The 24476-nt window shown below is 37.0% G+C and overlaps 1 protein-coding gene across 5 annotated transcripts in view; it reads left to right on the top strand.

Moving 5' to 3' along the window:
- ATE1 (arginyltransferase 1) overlaps positions 1 to 24476 on the top strand; it is a 159230-nt gene that overhangs the window by 26621 nt on the left and 108133 nt on the right. For all 5 annotated transcript variants that reach the window (XM_059899930.1, XM_059899931.1, XM_059899927.1 and 2 more), the window contains one exon: positions 19207 to 19239. In XM_059899930.1, coding sequence (XP_059755913.1) covers positions 19207 to 19239 — 33 coding nt within the window. The remainder of the gene's footprint in view (positions 1 to 19206; positions 19240 to 24476) is intronic.

The following is a 24476-nucleotide window of genomic DNA, read 5'->3' on the forward strand; positions in this document are numbered from 1 at the left end:
CGTGATATTGACTTATTTTTTCAACTTTTTATTTTGAAACTTTTGAAATTTATGAACAGCAAAGTTGAAAGAATACAGTGAACACCCACATACTGGTCACAAAGGTTCACTGGTTGTTAATAACTTTTGTGAAATTTGCTTTGTCATCTTTTCTTTACTGGAACCATTTGAAAGTAAGTTGTGGGTATTATAACACTTCACCTGTAAGTACTAAGCATGCATCTCCTAAAATAAGTATATTTTCATGTAACCACAATGTTTATCATTCCTAAAAAATTAACAGAAATTTTATAGCATCATAATCCATATTCAGATGTTCCCAGTTATACCCAAAATACCTAGAAAGCTTTTTTTAAAAAAATACTAAATCCAGTCAAGGTTCATGCATTGAATGAAGTATTATATTTATGCTATGTTTATAATATGGCTGTTATGTTTCCTGAGTCTTTTTAAATTTTTTTCTTCCTCATGACTGATATTTTAAAAGAGTGTAGGCCACTTGTTTTTAGAATGTCCTTTATTCAGTATTTGTTTCTAGTGATCAGATTCAGCCTACATGTTCTTAGGTGTAGGTGGTATGTACTTTCTAAAAAAACCCTCTTATTGAAGTATAGTTTCATACAGGAAAGCACACATAGGTGTTCAGATAGGTGAATTTTCCTAAATTGAACTCACCCTTGTTAAGTGGCTCTCAGATCACGAAATTGACTACTGCCAGCTCCTCAGAGTCCCCCTCGTCCTTTTCCAGTCACTGCCAGTACTTTCTTCTGTGCTCCAGAGTATGAGAGTGCCTTTCTCCACAGCACCCCCAAAAGAGCGTGGTATCAAACTTTTGTGTTTTTTTTGTTTTTGTATCCTTGATTAATTTTTAAAGTATTGAAAAGATGTTAGGAAGAAGTGTCTTATTTTGGATAACTTCTGTGATCATAGGCTGAAATGTGTATAAAGAATTTTGTTTTGTAGTTTACTTTATATAGTTTAATGAAACAGGTGAGATACTGATGCTGATGGTAACACAGAAGTGGAAGGGCGTAAGCAAAAGGGTTCTAAGGGGTGATGAAGATGACGTGCTGTTATTATCCCTAATAACCAGGAATATTATTAACAACGTAAATTATGAGGCTTAAAAATGATCTTTCTAAGAGTATGCTTAATGACTCATAACATTTTTCTCAATGAGAATATGAATCTTCCTTGTTAAATTTAGTAACTGAATCCAGGTTATTGCCTGAATAAAATATTTAAGCAGCGAGAAATTAGACCCTGTCTGGTCTATATAAGAAGTCTGCTTGCACTAAAGAGGCAGGCTTACATGCCCCTTTTCCTCCTCATTGCAGGATAAACATGTTATGTGATTTTATGTGTATATGTGTGCGTATCATATCATAATTGCATTGTTTTAGAATTAAAGGAAATTTGATTTAAATTTTAAGAGAAATATATATTCCTATCTCTCCTTTTTATGTGAGGTCAAGTCTTTTACCTGAAACATAGTTAGGGGGTATAGAAAGTAAACCTGGCTTGAGTGATGTGCTCGTAAGTCACTGTGTGGCAGTGTATTGGACGTATCTAGTGTCATGCAGGGAGGGCCCTCTGGTGGCATCATTGTTACGTACCCCCTCTTCATTGCCGACCACCCCTGTGGCTAGGGTGAGGGCCTGGGCAGCAGCTCCCATGGCCTGTGACTCCTCTGACTTTATTCTTCTTCCATTGTGTTGACAAGAGCCCTTCTTGAACTGTTTGTTCTGTGGCTTTGTTATCTGCAGTGGACACCTGCCTGCTTTTAGTAAGTCCTGTTATAGGTCTGTACTACAAAGGATTTCCTTTTGTGAGCATGCCGTTCTCTATCTAATTAAACAGTGGAGGTTCTCAGGCTTCATGGTCACCCGCGTTCCGTGTTTTCATTTTCCCTTCTACTATGCCACACATTCACAAGTTAGTGACAAGAAAGCATAATCATGGGAGATGAAAATAGTTTATCACCTGCTAGATGTCTTTGTCAACACTAGAGCCACTTTTCTGGCATAGATTACAGAGCCCATCATCTTAGTTTCTGTTCAGATTGTTTAAAACACAGCAGTCTTTGAATCCATGGATGAAGATAGTGGAAATGTTATCCTAGGCGACAAGTACTCAATTGAATAACACCAGACAGTTATTCTCTATTTGTTTGTAGATAATCATAACATTGACAGTGTTACTTACCATGTACTGTTTTTTAAAGAAATCTTTAAAAGTGTTCTTTAAAAGAAAAAGATGAACAAACTTTGTTTTTTAGAGTAGTTTTAGGTTAAAAGACTTTTTTGGAAAGAAGTTCACATATTATTTGAGAGACATATCACTAGGATTAATAAATCTGAGTTATATATTTTTACTTTAATTTTATAAAAAAAACTTTTAAATTGAAAATTTCAAGCGTTCATAGGGTGGAGGTAATAGTGCAGTGAACTCCGTACGCCCGTCGCTCAACTTCAGCACTGTCAGCACTTAGCCTTATTTCCCCTGGCCATTTTTTGTTTGTTGTCCCTGAAATTATGCCCTTTTACCTATACATACTTTAATTTTTTTTTTGCTTATTCCATCAGGCAATCTTGTATACATTTAAAAATTACAGTGATTGAGGTCATTTCAGGCTACTGTGCTTTCCCAGAAAGCACTGTTTTCTAAACTGGTTCAGAGAATTTACTGTGAGAGACTCACATGTCAGGAGACCTCTACTTCTGAGGTATATTTATTTTGGGGAAAGTTATCTTATATTCAGGCATAAATGATTAGACAGTAAGTGTGGTAAAGAAAAGTTTGCCATGGGTCCCTTCTGACCCCGTGGAGCAATGAAAGGAGGTGGTGGAATACCGGCCTGTTGTCTCACTCCAGCCACCAGGTGGTGCTGTAGATCTGGAACAGTTTGTTCCTTCATCCAGGCTCAGTCCTATCCCAGTGTGGGATGTGTATTTACAGCCTATGAAGTATGGATAATGCTTTTCTTCTGCCATTTATAAGAATTAGTTTGCATTGAGGCATTGAATATGATAATTACAAGTGATTCTTTGCTTGTTAAAGATTTAAGTATTTTCTGGAACTTAACCTAGAGAAGCTTTCAGATTCATTTTTCCTTCTTAATAGCCTTACTCTATGTATATGAAAATATTGAATAACAACTTATATTTAGAAAATTATTCACTGTATCATGCTGACCTCTTCCTTCAATTATGCAAAGAAACCAGACAACCATGTATAGGATAGGCATATACTATTTTATAAATAGCTGTCATAATTAACAGAATTTGAATGATGGCTAGGTGTGAGCATTTTGAAATTTTAAAAATATTTTTTAAGCCTATTTTCTTGAGTAAAGTAGAGGGCCTAGGCAATATTTGTACAGTTCAATCAAAAAAACCACTTTTTATGAGCAGCTCCTAAGGGCACTTCTGTATTGTAGTCTGTCTTAAGGTGTGTTGCATGACGTTTGTTACTAATAGTAGTTAAATTACCAAGATTTTAAAATCATTTACTTATATAAATTAGAGCAGAGGCCACAGTTTTATCCTCATGATAATGTTAATTCTGAGGGAGATGCAAAGGGGTAGAGTTAAACTAATGCTAGGGACATTTTTTCTTAAAGTTTCTTTTGGTTAATAATTTCCAAAACTTGTCTCAGATCATAAAATCATAGCATCATACAACATTAGAGACGGAAGGACCTTCGTGATTGTGTAGATGGTATAGATTCACTTCTCTTACTTAGAGAATTAATTTGTCTAAGATAATATGGGTGGTTAGTGGCAGAGCAATGATTCCAAATTTAAGTTCTTTTTACACTAGACCATGGTGTTGCCATTTGAAAACGTAAAAGTGGGCCTAAATAGTTAACATAGAATAACTGACATCAGTGAATGAAATGTTCAACATAAGCAAATTTTCCAAATAATTGAAACATTTTTATTGTTAAAATTTTATGTCCAAATGTATTGTGTTCTTCCCTGCCTTCTCACACAGAATACTGAGCAGGACTTGTCTTGATAATGACTTGCATATTCCCTCAGGAGTGTTCTTCCCTTACAGTACTTCTGTGGACCACATGCCCTCAGACTACTGCTTTTTTCTGTGAAGTTACTCTTTTCATCTTTTTTTGCTCTTCTTTTTGCTGTCAGTTTTTACTGTGTTAGTTTGTCTAGTTTTGGCATTCTTGCCTTTTCTAATTTGTGGTTTCTTAATGTGTTTGTTAAAATATTTATTGAGCGTATACTATGTGCCCGGTAGTGTCCGAGCGGCATTTGCTACAGTTAGCAAATGAGTGGATAAATCAGATGAAGATCCCGTGCTCTTGTGGAGCTCACATTCTGGGGTGGGAGGGAGTGACCAGAGTTAATCATTAAAGAGTAAGCACCCTGGATGAGCAGATTACCCAGTAGTGTTAAGTGTTAAGGAAGAGAAGAGCAGGTGTAAGGGAGGAGTGGCTGTGTTAGTTACTGGCTTGGAAACTAGATCGCCAAGTTTATTGTTTGTAAAGTAATAGTCAAGGGGAAAATGGCAAAGGGAGTTGGAGGGATTCTTTTGCACGTTGGGGACATAAGCATTAGGACATGCCTTTTTGAGTCCTCATTTTAACCTTTATTGCTTTCTTCTGGGATTTGAATGTCTGAAATTCTAGAGTAGTTTGATAATTGACCTCTAGTTAAGGTATAACAGTATAACAGTAACCATTATAGTTAATATGTACATATTTATATTGTCTTCTGGAAGCTGAGGAATGAGACAGTGAAGCAGGGTGTTTGGTGTCAAATGGAACGTGTGGCATGAAGTGGACGTTGATACTTGATTAACCAGCTGTAGGAGGAGAGATGAGCCCTGTGATAAATGATCTGGTTTGAGCAGTGTGAAGATGACACCAGTACTAGTAGACAGCACCTGTGTGTTTATAATTCTAGACATTTTGGATAAGAATACTGACGACAGGAAGGCTGAGTAGTGTCACGTGTGACCCTGTGGGCTCTGATCGGGCACTCTTGCCTTCACTCTCATCGTCTCCACTTAGTACCCGTGTGGCTTTGAGCAGCTTCCTGCTCCCTCGGCTTTCCGCTCTTCAGGTTCCTCACGTGGAAACTTGGGGGGAGCATCGCATGGGGTTTGTTGTGAGGATTAGGTCAAGGTAAAGGTGCTTGGCTAAATAACCTCTGACTAAACTTGAGATGGTAGGATGGGGAGGGTGATACACCATTAGGAAGCATCAGAGACACCAAGGTCAAGGGCAAACAAGGGATACTTCTGGTCCATCCAGCCAACATTCGCAAATTAAATTATATTTTTCTTTGTTGTTTGTTTTTCCATTTAATTCTTATATCTGTTTGAATTAAAAGATCTTATATGTTTTAAATTTTAATATTAAATTAGAATTAGTTCTTTCAGAGGAAAAAAGTAATAATACTCAAAACCGTTCAGTTTGGTTCATCAACATGTGATTTTAGTCTTTAAAATACTATTATACCACGTAAAATCTATAAAACGTGTCATTTGGTGAAGCTATATATGTATATTTCTTAACTGCTTTACTTTGAACTGGAAACAAAGGAACTGTGGATGTTCCTGTGCCTTAACTCTGGTGATGGAGCTTCTTGCTTATTCTGTGACTAGATCTCTCCTTTTGAAAAATTAGCTATATTGTATTAAACTGCCATAATCTATGGTATACTTTGTGCTCATAAACCAACTTATAAAATACTGTGTCAGAGTGAGAAGGAATATACAATTCTGAGTGCCAGGAATGGAGTAGATGCCTAGTGAACATTCATTGAATGAATGGGCAGCTGAGTTGACTATTTTTAAGAAACAGCTAGAGGGCTTCCCTGGTGGTGCAGTGGTTAAGAATCCTCCTGCCAATGCAGGGGACACGGGTTCAAGCCCTGGTCTGGGAAGATCCCTCGTGCCGTGGAGCAACCAAGCCCATGTGCCACAACTACTGAGCCTGCACTCTAGAACCCACGAGCCACAACTACTGAGCCCACACGCTGTAACTACTGAAGCCCGCGCACCTAGAGCCCCTGCTCTGCAACAAGAGAAGCCCACGCACCGCAACAAAGAGTAGCCCCCGCTCGCTGCAACTAGAGAAAGCCCACGCGCAGCAACAAAGACCCAACGCAGCCAAAAATAAATAAAAATAAATACATTAAAAAAAAAGAAAAAGAAAGAAACAGATGGAGAGAGAACTCATTTTTGCCAAATGGAAAACTGCAAGTAAGAAAATAGTGTTCTTGGAACTTGTGACGTGAAGCCAAAGGAAAATTCATATGATGTCAAAGCTCTTGACAGTGGTCCTTCTATAAGAAGTAAAAGCTGAGAGAGAGTGTTGAGAAATTGACCCCTGTGAGTTAAGCACATTGTAGTGAATGCAAAGCTCGTGTGTTAGGGATCATCTCGTTGAGAGCACCATTGCCGTTTGTCTTTAGTTTTTGTATTTTAGGTCTGCTTTTTCCATTAAGCCTGAGGAGGCTCAAGTTTTATGACCTCCTGGTAATGACTTGACAAGTGAACAATGCCACCTATTGAGGACTGGCCTAAACAGGGAAAGTTTGTGTTTTTGCTGTGGAAATTCATATGATATGCCAAATAAGTTTAGCTAACTGCTTGCATGATTAAAAAGCAGTTGATTTGCTTCTAGTCAGTAGTTAATTATAAAAGTAAATATATACATTATATATGTGATTTTAAAAATCCAGAATTTTTAAATATGTAAAAAAAATAGGGGATATATTTGTGTAGGTCTGTAAATGTTGTCTGTAAAATAACATACATGTTGGCTTTTCTGCGACAGTCATTCTAGAAATAGCTCAAAGTTTTACTCTTGGAATGGCTCCCATGTTTCTTTCTCCTGGGCTGTGGAGGAATGTGATTCTTCTATTCAACCAATCATATAAATATTTAATTCCTTGCATGTTCCAGTCACTGTGGTAGGTCCTGGGGATGCATAGATGAATAAGACACGGTCCTCTGCACATTTTAGCTTAACCGCTATTTTCAGAAACTTCTTTTCATAAGTTTGCATTCATGTTTAAAATGTTAAAATCCCAATAATATTAAAGAGTAATGGAAATATATGTTACCTGGCATGATGTGGAGATATTTGATCTTGCTTGGGATCAGTTGGTCTGATAACTATGCAAGCAGTACCTATAACCATTATTAATGTGTTAATATAATCAAGTATTTTCAATAATAATTAAATTGCTGATAATATATTCAATTTCTTAGTACTTTGACTAGAGAGCTTTTAAAATAAATTTTGTTTTGACTGTGCTCTCCTGCTAAGAGACTTTATTTCTAAGTTTTGTGGTATTTTCTGTTTATCCCTAATTCATGTCATGCAGATTTTTGGAAGACACCCAGTTTTTCAAGGTCAATTTGAATTCTTTTACCATCTTAGTGCCATTTAAGTGATACCTAGTTTTTTCCTCAATAATCTTTTGAATAGTTGCTCCTCAAAAATAATACTGGAAGTTTCCCTGCAGGAAATTAAAGGAGTGTATTGAGGACATAGGTGGTCCTGAGGAGAGCTAATGAGAAGGGCACAGGCCGTTTCTTCACAGATATCAGCTCTTGGTTACTGGTGACTGCTTCTCTCTGTTTGTGGCATCTCACCTTGACCAAATGACACGATTTTTGCAAAGTAGCCAGGGGCCATGAAGACACATAGGGAGAAAGAGCAGAATATGGATATTCATTTATTCGTTTATGAATTGATTAATCCAATTCACGAATGAATGAATGCATCTAGGCATTTAAGCAGCAAATATTTGTTGAGTCCCTACTATGTGCCAGGCATCATTTTAGACTCTGGGTAGTGAACAAGAGAGAAACGTTCTTAACCTCAGGGAGATTATATGCTAGTGAGGAGGATGAATAAACAAGTAAGTATGCAGTACAGTGTCGGTATAGTACACGCTAACAGGAAAAGTGAAGAAGAGGTGAGGGACAGAGGTGGTGGTGATAATTATATGAAGATGTCAGGAGAGGCGTCTGAGGAGAGGGGCTGCTTGGCAGACACCTGGATGGAGAGCATGCACCTGTGCGTATCTTTGGGAGGTACATTTCAGGCATGACGTGTTCACAGAACAGCAGGAACATTGGTGAGGCTGGAAAACAAGGCATGGCGCATCTCCTTTCTTATCTATGTCGCTTATGAATGTTTTGTTTTTTTAATCTCCCCTTTCTTTTTGCCATTCATTGGCTGATTTTCATTATCGTAAAAATTTATATGTTTTGTTGTAGACTTGTTACTTTGTTTCCTTGTTACCTGAACACCTATATATCACCACATTTTAATGTTGTTTTATAACACTGAGACTTGGTATCTTTGGGCTTTACTGCCTCCTTGGTGAACTCTGATTAATGGTGGTGTTTAGTCATTGATATAATGAAGGGAAACGTGGATTGGAAAAAGCTTCTAGGTTCTAATCCTAGTTTTGTTGCTAACTGACTGTGAACTAATTAACATTTCTGGACCTCAGTTTATCTAGATGTAAACTAAAGCTGTTGGACTAGATAACTGCCAGGATTCCTCTTAACTGTAAAATTCTGTGGTTTCAGTGATTTTTAGGAAAAATCCCTAGGAGAAATTCAATAATTTTTTTTCTTTTTATTTCCTTTTTTAAAATTAAGGTGTGCAAATCTTGGATGTACAGCTTATTGAATTTTCACATATGTATGTGCTCTTTTGGGAACTTTCTGGAATTAAAATATATATATTTTCCATCCGTGGTTGGTTGAGTCTGTGGATACGGAACTTGGAGGGCTGCCTGTATAAGTATATTCCAAATATCTTTCCCAATCTGGAAATACCTATACTCAATACCTAAGAAAATATTATTTTTAGAAAAATGTAATTTTAAAGTGTTTCCATTTTGTTGCATTTTTTTTTTTAAGTTTATTTGTTTTTGGCTGCGTTGGGTTTTCGTGGCTGCCTGTGGGCTTTCTCTAGTTGTGGTGAGCAGGGGCTACTCTTCATTGCAGTACATGGGCTTCTCCTTGCCGTGGCTTCTCTTGTTGCGGAGAGACCTTGCCGTGGCTTCTCTTGTTGCAGAGCACCGGCTCTAGGCATGTGGGCTTCAGTAGTTGTGGCTTGCGGACTCTAGAGCACAGGCTCAGTAGTTGTGGCGCACGGGCTTAGTTGCCCCGTGGCATGTGGGATCTTCCCAGACCAGGGCTCGAACCCGTGTCCCCTGCATTGGCAGGCAGGATCTTAACCACTGCGCTACCAGGGAAGTCCTTCCATTTTGTTGCATTTTTGAACACAGTTTATAGATTAAGAAAGCAACAGATTTAAGGATTTCTCTTACTACATAAAATTCTGGTCCCAATGTTGACTTTAAAGAAGTCCTAAGGTACTTTTTCTTTTAAACACACTTCTGAAATTATTTCCACACTTCTTATGAGATATTTTAATATTTTGTGCTTGTCCTTAACTTATTTGATGTTGTAAACAAGCAGGTCTTTAGGTCATAGGGTCCCGTGGTAGAATGATTCTCCCATTAGAGAAGCAAACAGTTCTGTTCTCAGCACATGATGTCACCAGCACTTGAGTCTTTCTTTAGTGGGTATTCCTTTTGGTGACTTTGCCAAGAACTCCTTTTCTTTGCATTTTGACGTGAACTCTGTTCATGGTGATTTTGTTCACTGCTGGTAATGTTGAAAAGCAACAAAATTCTTTTAGATTCCGTTCTCTTTGAGGATAGCTCTTCAAGCTATAGACTTAGGACATTGTTTTCTGGATTTATAGATTCATGTTTCAAACTTAACCTTTTAATTTTAGAAACAGGAACACCAAAGTTGGAGGTAGTAAATAATTAGTAAGTTCAAATGTATACTATTTGTGTTAATAGATACAGAGCCACTGTTTATAAAATATACAGTTATTATAGTGAACACATGAGGTAGGTGTTAGTGAATGACTTAATTATAGCCCAAATCTCTGTTGCGGTTAGAAATTGGGGAGAGCATTGCAAGGAGTAAAAGAATACGCACTGGAGTAGCTCACTAATTAGGATGTGCATTAGCAAACTGGATTCAACACTACGAGCAAAATATTTATAGCTCGCTCTGTGTGTTAGCGTTACGGACTTTTGTGATTCTGGGCCGATGTTAATCCTTAAAGAGGCATTTGTTACAGTTCCTTCCATGGTGTGGGCTTGAGCATTAGTCCCTTCACCAATCCAAAGTGTTAAATATCGCAAGGATCCCCTTGAGGGATATTATTGGGTAGGGACCATGACTTTTAAAGGGGGGAAAAGAGCCATTGATTCATTGATAGTTTATATGAGATTTTTCTGACACTGTAAACAGCCATACTGAGTATTTTCAGTGAGCATTTCTATTAAGTATAAACTGGGGAAAACGATTCAGAGTTGGCCGGGGCCAGTGTTTCTTAGAATGAGTTTTGTGGAATATTGGTTCTGTGGAATGTTAATAAATGTTACATGAAATTAAAAACCAACCAACAAACAGATCTCTTTGGTTATGAAACTTTGGAAAGCACTAGATTAAATGAAATTGAAGGGTTTTTTGTTTTTCTAACTATATTGGGATATAGTTATGTAATGTTGTGTACCTTTAAGGTGTACAACATATTCATTTGATATAGGTATTTTGCAATATTGTTACCGCCATAGAGTTAGCCAGCACTTCCATCATGTCACATAATTACCATTTCTCTTTTGTGGTGATAACATTCAAGACCTGCTCTCTTAACAACTTTCAAGTATATAGTACAGTATTGTTCTGTGTAATCACAGTGCTGTGCTTTAGATCCCCAGAACTTATTCATCTTCTAGGGTTTTTTGTCTGACTGCAGGAATTCTCAGGGCCTGTAATTTGTCAGTATACCTTGTACTTCTCTAAGATGAAGGGGAGGTGAGGCAGCAATAGTATGCGGCATTTCCCAAACTTATTGGGCCATGGAATCATTTTTTAGAGAGTGTTTTGGGAACTTGGCATGCCACAGGATACCACTGGTAAAAGTGATTAGGCTGAAATCATGTTGTAGATAGAAAACTAAGACCTAAATTAAGTACTCAAGTAGCCAGAGCTGGTGAGATTCCAGACTAATTCTTAGATCAGTGTTCTTTCCATCAGCAAAAAAGGAGATTTAATGGCTCAGAAGACATAGGTTTAAATATGTTAGAATGTAAATTAGGTTTTCATTTTCATCTTTTAAGATTTATTGAAGCTTAATGTCCTGTCCAAGGTTCTGGGTCTAACCAAAAAAGGTAGTACAAGCGGTTATTTCTTTCAGCTGCATTGCTAACAAATGGAATAGGGAATAGATGTAAAAATGAATTTACAGGATTACCTGAATCAGCTCTTTTTACTAAAATTAGGATAAACAGGGTCTTAGTTCTCAAACCTTAGTTTTGACTTGCTATTAAGTACAGATTTAATTTTCATTCTGTTGATGACTTTTTAAATGGGGTGGGGAGAGAGTTTAACTTAATGTAATTTAGACTCTTAATTAAAGCTTCCAAAATCTGGATAGAAAATTGGGAGATTGGGATTGACATATATGTACTACTGATACGCTGTATAAAGTAGATAACTAGTGAGAACCTACTGTATAGCACAGGGAACTCTAGTCAGTGCTCTGTGCTGACCTAAATGAGAAAGAAATCCAAAAAAGAGGGGATATATGTATATGTATAGCTGATTCACTTTGCTGTACAGTATAAACTAACACAGTATTGTAAAGCAACTATACTCCAATAAAAACAAAAACCTTAATATTTTACATTGAGGTATGATTTAGGTTGATCATTATAAAATTTTAAATAAATTATTAGATTATAGACTAATGTAGTCAGACTTGTCCTCTAACAATTTGTAAGAAAGTACATGTACTAGGGTGAAAGGCTAAGGGAACAGGACCAGCAGAAGTATTTTGTTAATGCAGGGAAATTCTGGATAATCCATATGAGCAGTTGTAAGACTTAGAATTCCACTTTGACAAATAGGTACACCTCACTGATGTTCTTTGGTTTAGGGGAAAAAATTGTGGCGTATCTTGAAAAAATGCTGTTGAGTGTTCCTTCTTCTTTATATAGGAATTTAACATGGTTCCTTATTAAATAGAAAAGACATTTCAGGAAGATATTAGCTTAAATTACTTATGTGTTGAATATTTTCCATTACAAAGATAAATGGTTGATTATAGTTTTACTGGGATATTTTGACAAAATTGGTAGTGTGTATTCTTCTCTCCTGTTTATTCCCCCACCCCACCCTGCCCCTGGTAACTGGCATGGTTAATAACAAGTCTTGGAAAAAGAGTTTACTGATTGTAACTGACAGGAGGTTTAACTACAATTTTGTGTTCTTGGAAAACTGTTTAGAAAATTTTGGTAAGCATTAGGTACTTCTCTGAAAGGAATGAGAAGGTATTATGAGACAGGTTACCGATGATGAATAGAATAATGGTACTAGGAGTGGTGAGTAAGAATGCTGCAGGAGAAGCAAGGTCAGTAAGTGACTATATAGTAATACCATTGATCTGTGTGTATCCCTTTGCTCTTTTTATTTTTTATTAATTTTTAAAATTAAATTTATTTATTTATTTATTTATTTATTTATGGCTGCGTTGGGTCTTCGCTGCTGCACACGGCTTTCTCTAGTTGCGGCGAGCGGGGGCTACTCTTTGTTGTGCTGCATGCGGGCTTCTCATTGCGGTGGCTTCTCTTGTTGTGGAGCACGGGCTCTAGGTACACGGGCTTCAGTAGTTGTGGCTCGTGGGCTCTAGAACGCAGGCTCAGTAGTTGTGGTGCACGGGCTTAGTTGCTCCGCAGCATGTGGGATCTTCCCGGCCCAGGGCTCGAACCCGTGTCCCCTGCATTGGCAGGTGGATTCTTAACCACTGCACCACCAGGGAAGTCCCTCTTTTTATTTTTTCTCTTCCAGTTTTATTGAAAAATAACTGACATACAGCACTGTATAAGTTTAAGTTGTACAGCATAATGATTTGACTGACAACATCATGAAATGATGATCTTAATAAGCTTCGTGACCATCCATCATCTCATAAAGATACAAAATTAAACAAATAGAAAAAAAATTTTTCCTTGCAGTGAGAACTCTTAGGATTTACTCTATTGAAAACTTTCATATATAGCATACAGCATTGTTAATTATGTTTATCATGTTATGCATTACAACTCTAGTACTTACTTATCTTATAATTGGAAGTTTGTACTTTTTAACTGCCTTTATCCAGTTTCCCTTCCCCCCACCTCTGCCTCTGGCAACCACAAATCTGATCTCTTTTCCTATGAGTTTGCTTGTTTGTTTCTGAAGTATAATTGACCTACAATACTGTGTTAGTTCCTGTTAACACAACATGTGATTTGATATTTTTATGCATTTCAAAATGACCACCATGATAATTCTGGTTGTGGTCTGTCACTGTACAAAGGTGTTACACTGTTACTGACTGTATTCCACACACTGTACATTTCATACCTGTGACTCATTTATTTTGCAACTGGAAGTTTGTACCTCTCTCACCTATTTGTCTCCTCCCTCCATGCTCCTCCCCCCTGGCAACCAACTGTTTGTTCTCTGTATCTATAACTTTTTCTGTTTATGTTTGTTCATTTGTTTATTAGGTTCCACATATAAGTGAAATCATACTGTATTTGTCTTTCTCTGACTTCTTTCACTTATCATAATACCCTCTAGGTCCATCCATTTGTTGCAAATGGCAAGATTTCATTTTATTTTAATTAAGGCTGCACAGCTTGTGGGATCTTAGTTTGAAAGATGGAAAGGGATTGAAAGATTTCATTTTTTTATGGCTGAGTAATATTCCATTGTGTGGGGCCTTCCCTGGCGGTACAGTGGTTAAGATTTCGTGTTTCTACTGTAGGGGGTGCAGGTTCGATCCTTGGTCAGGGAGCTAAGATTCCACATGCTGCACGGTGCGACCAAAAAAAAAAAAAAAAAATTCCATCGTCTGTGTATATGTATGTGTGTGTGTGTGTACCACATTGCCCCATCTGTTCATCTGTTAATGGGCACCTAGGTTGCTTCCATGTCTTGGCTATTGTAAATAATGCTGCAGTGAACATATGGGTGCATATATCTTTTTGAATTAGTGTTTTCTCATGATAAATACCCAGGAGTGGAATTGCTAGATTGGATGGTACTTCTATTTTTAATGGTTTGAGGAATCTCTATACTATTTTCCATAGTGGCTGCACCAGTTTACATTCCCAACAGTGCACGTGGGTTCCCTTTTTGCCACATCCTTGCCAGCACTTGTTGTTTGTTGTACTTTTTATAATAGTCATTTCAGGTGTGAGATGATACCTCATTGTGGTTTTGATTTGCATTTCCCTGATGGTTAGTGATGTTGAGCATCTTTTCGTGTGCCTGTTGTCCATCTGTATGTCTTCTTTGGAAAAATGTCATTTCAGGTCCTCTGCCCATTTCTTAATCAGGGTATTTCTTTTTTTGATGTTGAATTGTATATTTTGGGTAGTAACCCTGTATCAGATATATTGTTTGCAAATATCTTCTCCCATTCAGTAGGTGGCCTTTTTGCTTTGTTGATAGTTTCCTTCTCTGTGCAAAAAGCTTTTTAGTTTGATGTAGTCCTATTTGTTTATTTTTGCTTTTATTTCCCTTGCCTGAGGAGACATATCCAAAAATATATTACTAAGACTGATGTCAAAGAGTGTACTGCCTGTGTTTTCTTCTAGAAGTTTTGTGGTTTCAGATCTTACATTTAAATTTAAGTCTTTACATAGAGAAGAGACTTGTGGTTGCCGGGGCAGGGGGCGTGGTGGGAGGGGAAGGATTGGCAGTGTGGGATTAGCAGTTGCAAACTAGTATATAGAGGATGGATAAACAGCAGGGTCCTACTGTATGGCACAGGGAGCTGTATTCAGTATCCTGTGATAAACCATAATGGAAAAGAATATGAGGAAGAACATATATATATGTATAACTGAATCACTGCTGTACAGCAGAAATTAACACAACATTGTAAATCAACTACACTTCATAAAATATTTTAAAAAATAAATTTAAGTCTTTAATCCATTTAAAATTTATTTTTGTGCATGATGTGAGAGAGTAGTCCAGTTTGATTTTTTTACATGTAGCTGTCCAGTTTTCCCAACACAGTTTATTGAGGAGGCTGTCTTTTCCCCATTGTATATTCTTGCCTTCTTGCCTCCTTTGTTGTAGCTTTATCTTTAATTTTTGCCATTTTAAGTATGGTGTGTCTTTGTATGGTTTTCTTTGGGTTGATCCTGTTTGGGCTGTCTGTGCTTCCTGGACTTGGATGTCTGATTCCTTTTCCAGGTTAGGGAAGTTTTCAGCTATTATATATTGACATAGGTTCTCTGCCCCTTTCTCTCTCTCTCTCTCTCTGTCTCTCTGTCTCTCTGTCTCTCTTCTTCTGGGACCCCTACAAATGAGAATGTTAGTACATGTGATGCTGTTACAAAGGTCTCTTAAACTGTCCTCATTTCTTTTTTTTCTTCTTTCTTTTTCCTGTTTAGCTTTGGTGATTTCCACTGTTTATCTTCCAACTTGCCCATCTCTTCCTCTGTATCATCTAATCTACTGTTGATTCCTTATAGTGTATTACTGTTATTATTTTTAAAAATATTTATTTACTTGGCTGCGCTGGGTCTTATTTGCGACACGTGGGATCTTCCTTGCAGCATGCGGGATCTTTAGTTGTGGCAAGTGAGCTCTTTTAGTTGTGGCCTGCGGACTCTTAGTTGGGGCACGCGGGATCTAGTTCCCTGACCAGGGATTGAACCCCGGGCCCCCTGCATTGGCAGCATGGAGTCTTATCCACTGGACCACCAGGGAAGTCCCATAGTGTATTATTTATTTTAGTTATTGTACACTTCACCTCTGTTTGGTTCTTCTTTATATTTTATATTTTTTCTTTGTTAAAAACATCTAACTCCTCACTCTGTTCATCCATTCTTCTCCCGAGTTCTTTGAGCATCTTTATGATCATTACCTTGAACTCTTTATCAGATAGATTGCTTATCTCTACTTCACTTAATTCTTCTTCTGGGGTTTTATCTTGTTCCTTTGTTTGAAACATATTCCTCTGTCACCTAATTTGCTGTTTTTATTTCTATGTATTTGGCAGGTTGGTTACATTTTTCTCCTCCTCCAGATACAGCAAGGGAGACGCCCTTACAAAATATTTCAATTACTAATGTAAATGTTTTCTTGCAAAGGGACAACTCCTACTTGGTTTTCAGAGTTTTCTCCAATTCTGCTGTTTCTTAGAAAATAACCAGCTTAAGATAATATTCCAAAGAGACACATTTTGGGGTGGCAAATTCTGCTCCCCTACATTATAACAGGCTTTATTTTTTTTAGAGAAGTTTTAGATTCACAGCAGAATTGAGCCATTTTTGATACTGATCTAACATCACCATGGTGTTTGTTAAAAGGTGTCTATTTCTGTTATCAATTTCAGTATATATACAAAATGTATTTTGCAGTTATACTTGCTGTTTTATGATTGTTGTTTTTCAAAGTATTACCTTCTTTTCGACTGAATATAATATGCGTCATTTCATTATGAAAGAATTTACTAAGTAATTAACTGAAGGGAAAATAGCAATGGGTTTTTCTGGTCCACTAACTAGAAGAAGCATTTTTCAGCCTTTTTCATGTCCTGTGAATAGGATAGTGAATGTGTGCCTTGTGATTTGTTATTCTGTTTATACTGCTTTGCTGATTGAGAACTGTATTTATATATTTCATGTTTTGGCAGCTTCAAACAGGAAAAGAATTTTTAGGTCTGTTTTGAAAAAAACTGTGACAGGAATGCTACATATGTACATGACAAAGATGTATGTAAATTACTGGAGCTTCAAGGAGACAATAGTTTTCTTGGAGAGTATATGCTACTCTATCATTATTTAAAGTGACTTCTGTCAGATGAAAAATTAATCAGTCCAGTCAATCTAAGAAAGAAATGGAAAATTTTATTCAAGCTAAATTGAGGATTATAACCTGGGAACAGCCTCTCAGAAAGCTCCAAGAACTGTTCTGGCCGTTAGAAGTCAAAGCACAGTTACAGAAGTTTTTTGACACAGGGGCCTGTACATTAAATGATGTATTATTGACTTACACAATCCAGATCTGCAAGTACAAAGTGATGGGTTGTGTGACCCCTTACAAGATCAAGATGGAATGTTATCTGTTAAGGAGTTGTCTTATGGGTGCTGGGAGAATGTTGCGCTTTATTGTTGAGGAGGTTTGGTGGACGCATAATGCAGATACACAGTGTACATTAGAGGGGAGAGAGGAGGCCAAAGGACAGAAAAATTTTTGATGTTTAAAATTTTCTTATCTTGCCATAAAATATGAATTTTATTTCACACTTCCATCATAATTGATGCATTAAGTACTGAACCAGAAGCACTTCTAAACTCTAAATGTAGTATGTATAATATAGTTAACATGCACATACTGGAGAAAAGCACGGAAACCCTACAGTAGCAAATTTCTCATTTTAAAATAAAAATGCACCATGCCTCATTTTTCTCCACTATTAAAACTGGGTAGTCTTTCAAGTATTACTTTTTATTCTTGTGAGGAAGGGCAGAGATTGTTTTATGTTAGGCTAATGTGAAAAGAATCCAAGACCACAAATGTTGCACTTTAAATTTCAATAGAATTATGTGCTTCATATCAGCATTATGAAATTTTAAAATTTGGTGTATCATGCACTTTCAGAAATTTCTCCTAACAGTTAATATAATTGAATTGCATATTAATATCATTTAAATTAAGAAAAAAATCTTACGGTGCCTTTATTTTAGTATACCCTGTCATCTAAGGCCTAGATGATACTTACTAGTTAATTACGTGGCTTTGGCATGCACTAGTAGTCTTTTAGGAAAACATTTGCTTTAGTTTTGGGGGGAGGAAGTGTCTGATATATTTTTTAAGCTTTATTATGAAAACTTTAAACATTCACAAAGTAGAGAGAATTGTATAATGAGTCCTCACATATTCATCTCCTGTCCTCACTAGTTTAATATGACTCTTCTTGTTTTATCTGTGCATTCCCCACCATTACTTTCCTCCCAACCCCCCAGTGATTTTGAAGGAAATCCCAGATATCATGTAATTTCATTGAGAAATATTTCAATGTGTACCTCTAAAAGAGAATCAAATTATTTGTATTCCCAGTGAGTACTAGCTAGCTTTGTTGTGGAGAGGAAGTTCAAGAGTGCTTGGAAACAGACCTGCCATTGCATTTTATTGTAGTTAATTTGTATTCAGTAAGATCCAGAGTTTATATTACTTGGGTTTTTTTTTATTATTACAATACATCTCAAAGGATTTGAAGTGTTGATTTTGTAAATAACATCTAAGGAAACATTATGAATTACCATCATGAATGTGTATGAAGTAATGTGACAGTCCTCATTTCAGAGCTAATCTACGATTTGCTTTGTCATTTTTTCATGGCTCCTCCCCAGCTCCAAAATTAGTTTCTTTATTTAAATGCTGAGAAACAGTCAGCATGTAACACTTATTTTCAGATGAAATTTATAAGGCTCTATTTGTGTCAGAGAAAGAGAGCAGAGGGAAAAAAATATGCATATGGGGCTGAAAAAAAGAGGAAGAGGCAGAACAGTGTAAACATCACAGCCTGGGTACCAGAGAAATAACCTCCCCTTTCTTTCACTCTCACTCACCCAACCTCCTCTCTTGGTCTTGACTTTTTAATTTCTCTCTTTTCTTGGTTTCCCCTTTGGTTTATATCTTTTTCTTCTCTTGGCATTTACCTAACTTTGCCTGTGGCATTTATGATTAGGAAGATTGCTGATTCCTCCCTTGGAGAATGTTTTATTATATAGGGGTTGTGAGATAAAACTTTAAAAAGCAAAATATTTTAGGACGAATTTGTTGTGCTTTGTTTGTTTTTATACAGATTTTGAAAAATGTTTATTTAAACTCCTTCACATAGTTGGGTACCTACTATGGGCTAGATTGAACTTTTCTGTAGTCTGTGAATGAATGATACAATGTATGAAACGTTAACTATATATAGACATTTAGGTTCACTTTATGTGCTCTTTTTGAAAAATTTTGTAATAATTTTTCCTTTTTTTGTGTGTTCTCTTTTGCTGCTCATTTATTGGATGAAACGGATTCTATTCATATGTGACTCTGCAGTTCACAAGATTCCTTTGCAGCTCACCTTTGGAGGTAAGATTACTCACTGACCTTGAAATTAGAATTGCTATTGGTATCTTTTGTGAGGCATTTATTTGATAATTTAAGAGTGATCATTTTGTCATGATGTATTCTTCGATACCAGTAATGAGATGAATGCAGACTTTCCTTTATAAGAATTCCTATAAGTTACAGAGCTTTGTGAGGGCAATGACCTTCACAGCAGGTCATTGCCTTCATTTTAATAGGTAGAATGAAGTCAGTCCATTTTAAAGAGCCTTGTTGTATCTCCTTACTCCCATGCCAGTCTCACATTGGCTTTATCCTCTGTAAACTGCCCTGGTGTTAAAGGAGAACTGGAGAAGTCTGGGCAGAGGCTGTCATCAAGGAGGTTTCAGTTAGTTTGAGAGAACTTTTTAAAATCCATGAATTGATGAGGGAAGAGCAAAGGACTTCCCTTGTATTGAGCTTCATCTTAACACAGGCATGATTCTAGGTGCCAGATTCACTTTCTCATCTAATTCTCATAATGGTTCTGCAATTTAGAACTGAAAATCCAGTGATAAATTGTGAGATAAAGAAAACTCTTAGATAATCAGAGAACCAGTTATCAGTGTGAGCTGTGGTTGATAAGGAGTTACTTGGAGAAGATGGATGAGGCTTTGGGAAAGGAGTCGGAAAGGGGAAGCAGCTGGGTGTGTGGAGGGACATTGGACTTGGTACCAAACTTGGGGTTAAGATCAGGTCCTCACTTACTAGCCGTGTGACACTGGGCAGTCGCAGCTTCCCTGAGCCTCAGCTTTCTCATCTTTAAAATGCAAATAATTTCTACCTCTCAAATGAAGCAATGGGCAGGGGAGCAGTTTATCAAGCGCTATTCACATCTTACTAATATTTTGTATTCTTCTCTCAGGCTATGCTTCAGGCTATGATAAGACTCTGTCCCTGCCTTTCATTTGCCCTTCCTTTGGCCTCTATTGTTTACTTCACTCTGTGTTCCCTTCCCCACTCCCAACCTCTTCAAATCATACCCCGCTTCAGGGTGAGCCTAGATGCTGTGTCCTCTGTGATGCCCTCTCTGACCGCTCCACATAGAGGCAGTTGTTCCCTTTTCTGCTTCCATAATATTGCATTCTATGATTATTGAAGCTACTATTGTTATGTGGTGTGGCCCAGCCTCCTCGTGGCCTCCTTGAGACTTCCTGGTGGCCAGTTTGAATGATTTCCAGGGGAAATTGAGCAGACCAGAGGGGGTAGTACCATCCAGGCTTGGTTACATTTTCTAAATGTCCGGGACCAAGGGGGAAACAAAGCCTGGAAAGATCCTGGGCTTTGAAATGAGAGATCCTTGGGTGACCCATGAGTAAGTAATTTCATCTTTCAATTAATCTAAAAAATGGACGTAATAATAATACGTAACTTACAGGGTTATTAAAATGAAATGAGATAATGTGTGGTAAACGCTGAGTACAATGCCTGTCACACAGAATTTTAAATAGAGTTTGGTGTAAAAGCAATAAAAATTAAAACTGTACCATAAGAAACTTGAAGACAATGTAAACTATATAGTCTACTCTTTAATCGATAAAGCAGTTTCTAAGTATAGAATGGGAAGTATCACAAAGGAAAGGATGAAAAAATTAGATCTGATTTTGTAAAAAAATCCATGATTTGGTTCATGAAGACATACGTAGTTAAGAGGCAATTTGGGAAAGTGTAATAAAAAGATTATTATACTTAATATAATCTCTCAGAAACCGTTTTTAAATGCAGTGTTTTCTTTTACATAATATGTGGTTGGATTTTATCAGATAGTTGATCAGCTGAAATACAAATGGTACTATGTTTTTTAAAGTTTAATCTTATAAGTAATCAAAGGAATGCAATTTAAAATAGCAGTTATATACAGTTTTTTAACTATCAAGATATCTTTTTTATTTTTAAGTGAATGCTTGGGAAGATGTGATGAGATGGGATGTTTTTAAACTTCATCCTTCATAGAAATCAGTTTGGTCATATACATTAAAGATCTTATAGAAATGCATACCTTGTGGTTGAGTAATTCTAGTCTAGGAATCACTGCCAGAGAAATAAAGATTGGGACAAAACTTGCTTAAATATGTTTGTTACAGCATTATTTATAATGGCAAAAATTTATAAATAATTTAAATGTTCAACCGTAGGAAAAGGTCATATAAATCATGGTGCAGCCGGCCATGTGATAGAACACCCAGTAGCCATTAAAACAGTGATCATGCATGTATGTTCATGCATATACATTGATGAAAAATAGCAGTATAAAATACTTTTGCTTGTACTAAGAGACAGAAGCAGGCTGCAAAATTATACATGCAGATCTCAATTTAAAAACAATTTAAGTATACAGAAATTAGTTAGGAAGGAGATACACTAAATGTTAGCATTAACTACAAAATGCTAAGTTATTTTACCTCTTGTTCTTCCACGAAGGAGTCACATGGGGAGAATGAGGTACCTTGGTAGGTTTTTGATGATGGCTCTTATAGTCAGTGTTTGACTGAGATGTACATCAGGGAAATCTCTAATTGATGTGGAAACAGGGTCTAGTCTTGGGGGAAAAAAGGCACTGGCAGGAGCTTAGATGAAGAGATAACGTTGATAATGTTGATAATTAAGGCTGGATGCTCATTTAAGCAAGAGGTCAGAGGAATAACCAGGAACAGGGGTTTTGAGCGGAAGGCAGTGAGGCTGGATTAGTTTACCTGCACAGGGAGTAAATAAGGAAGCTGGAGCTTGATATCTGCTTCACTGGGGCAGAGTAGCAGTTTGAAGATGTTACTGAACAATGGCAAGGATGCTTTTCAATAGTCCTCACTAACAGACTTTTCTCAAATGTAAGCTCAATGAGAAAGGACCGTGTTTTTCTTGCTTCCTTGTGTTTCCATGTATTGTTAAGTACTATATAGGAGGCACTGAATAAATATTTGTTGAATGAATGAATGAATAAATAAGTAAACTAGGCACAGCTAAGGTTGAGAGTAGCAAGCTTTTCCCCATACTCTGGCAGGACTAGCTAAGAGCACACAAGGTCTAATATTTATGTCTCAATATGGTTAAGTCTCTCTTCCCAGCTAGATTGTAGCTACTTAAGATCAGGATCTTTGTCTTTTTCATTTTTGGATGCTCTCAGGTATAAATAGGGCTTGGAATGGTACTAACCATATACCTAGAGTTGTACCAAACAAATATTTTTAAAATTACATCTTATTATTCGTGTTAAATATTGGGAATCGTTGTGTAGAAGCTTAAGTCTTCAGTGAAAAGTAGAAGGGAAAGTATCATGATCAAAGTTTAGTGATAGTTTCTGTTATTTTCTGTCTAATCTGCTTTTTCCATTTAATGATCTGGAGTTACATTTTTACCTTGGCTAAATTGATCTTTCTTCTTACTGGGCTTAAGGACATGGAGGAGGCAAAAGAATCAAAATTAAAGATGACCAATGTGCTTTTCTTTTCCTGAAGTATTTGGGAAATACTTTGAGGGCATTCTGTTGATATGTTTCTGGCTTGGAATTTCACAGGGGCCACCTGATGGCATAGTTAGTGGCTGCTGCCCCTGAAGTTCCGGCAGCACTGAGCTCAGGATTCTGTTTCTGCGCTGCCTTGCAGAACTTGAGAGCCAAACAAAGCCAGGGCAGGAGAATGCTGAGACTCTCTAAATGTTTAATTTTGCCATTAAGCTTATGCTTCAGCTGGAGAAGGAGAATTGCAAATATGGGTAATACCCAAATATTGATACCTTACCTAATTTTGATTAAAAGAAAAATAGTTCAGGTGGAGACAGTAAAATACATGAGGTTTGCAGGTGAAAATGAAGGAGACTTTAAATTTCATTCTGCCCACAAAAACTAAACTACTGTGAATGAACCATGTCCCTTTGTTATAAGTCCTAAACGGTGAACTGCCACATGAATCTAACAAAATTGTCAGGTTATAGTAATTACATCAGTAATTTGATCTGCTGTCATTTGAATGGAGCCATGTGTGGAGAGTCAGTTACTTCCCTCTGTGGGGCAGACCCTTTTACATTTCTGTAAGCTGAAGACTAACAGAGCTCATTAAGCTCTATGGGAAAAGAGCTTTTGTCACCTCGTCAAGTCCAGCAACATATTTCCATTATATTCCTAATTTCGCGTGGCTCTGTAGCTGCTGATGTGCATTCCCCTGCTAGGTTTACATGGGATCTCCCCCTTACAGACATTTTTATTGACATTTCTAAGCCTGAATTACATTTCGTGTGGCACCACCTACAGATGTCTTCAATTAAATATAGGTAAATAAAAGGGATTATGTATGAGAGGCTAAAAGATTCTTCAAATTCTCTTCTAAGCCATACTTTGCCAGCCAATCCAGTAGCGTGAAGTCTCAGCATCATTTTGGAGGTAGAGAACTACAGAAGAGGCATTTGTAAGAAAAGTTAAACCATGTGGGAATGTGGGTCACTTAGGATTCTCTTTAAGGATGTCCTATTCCTTCATTTCAGATCAATTAAAATCTTCTTTGTTAGCAGTTAGCATAATAATTTTTGGAGAAGTTAGCAGCTGTAGTATATGGGGCACTATCCTAAACTCTCTGCTTACATTTTAATTTTCGTAGAATGTCTATGCAGTAGTTATTTCCAGTTTCCTTATGAAGAAAATTGAACCTAGAGAGGTAGTTTAGTTGAGTTCAATATCACAGCTACTAGTGAATGGCAACAACATGCTTAAAATGTCTTATATTACATGAAGTGATGATGATATTATTTGAAGGAAAACAGTGATACATTTGAGATGTGCCAACCTTGGCACTGTTGACATTTGGGGTTGGATAAATCTTTTTCGTGGGCACTGTCTTGTGCATTGTGTGATGCTTAGCAACATCTCTGGCCTCTACCCAAGAGATGCCAGTAGCACCCTTCCCCCTGAGTTGAAACAGAATGTCTCCAGACTTTGCCAAATATCCCCAGGGGGTAAAGTGGCTCCCTGTTAAAAACTGCTGCCCTAGAGCAGCCTTAACAAAAAAAGAACAAAGAGAGTTAATAATCCAATAGCGATGATAGTAGCAATGATAACATGTTTTCAGTCTCACAAAAGGTGGGAAAACGAACAGGTGAACAAAGGACAAGGGAGACAAATAGAAAACAAATAGCAAAATGGTCCACTTAAACACAACCATATTAATTATTACATTAAATATTAATGATCTAAACCAAAAATCTGCTCTATGGAAATGTTTTATATCTGTGCAGTG

This window comes from Balaenoptera ricei, chromosome 16 (assembly GCF_028023285.1).
Source record: "Balaenoptera ricei isolate mBalRic1 chromosome 16, mBalRic1.hap2, whole genome shotgun sequence".
NCBI lineage: Eukaryota > Metazoa > Chordata > Mammalia > Artiodactyla > Balaenopteridae > Balaenoptera > Balaenoptera ricei.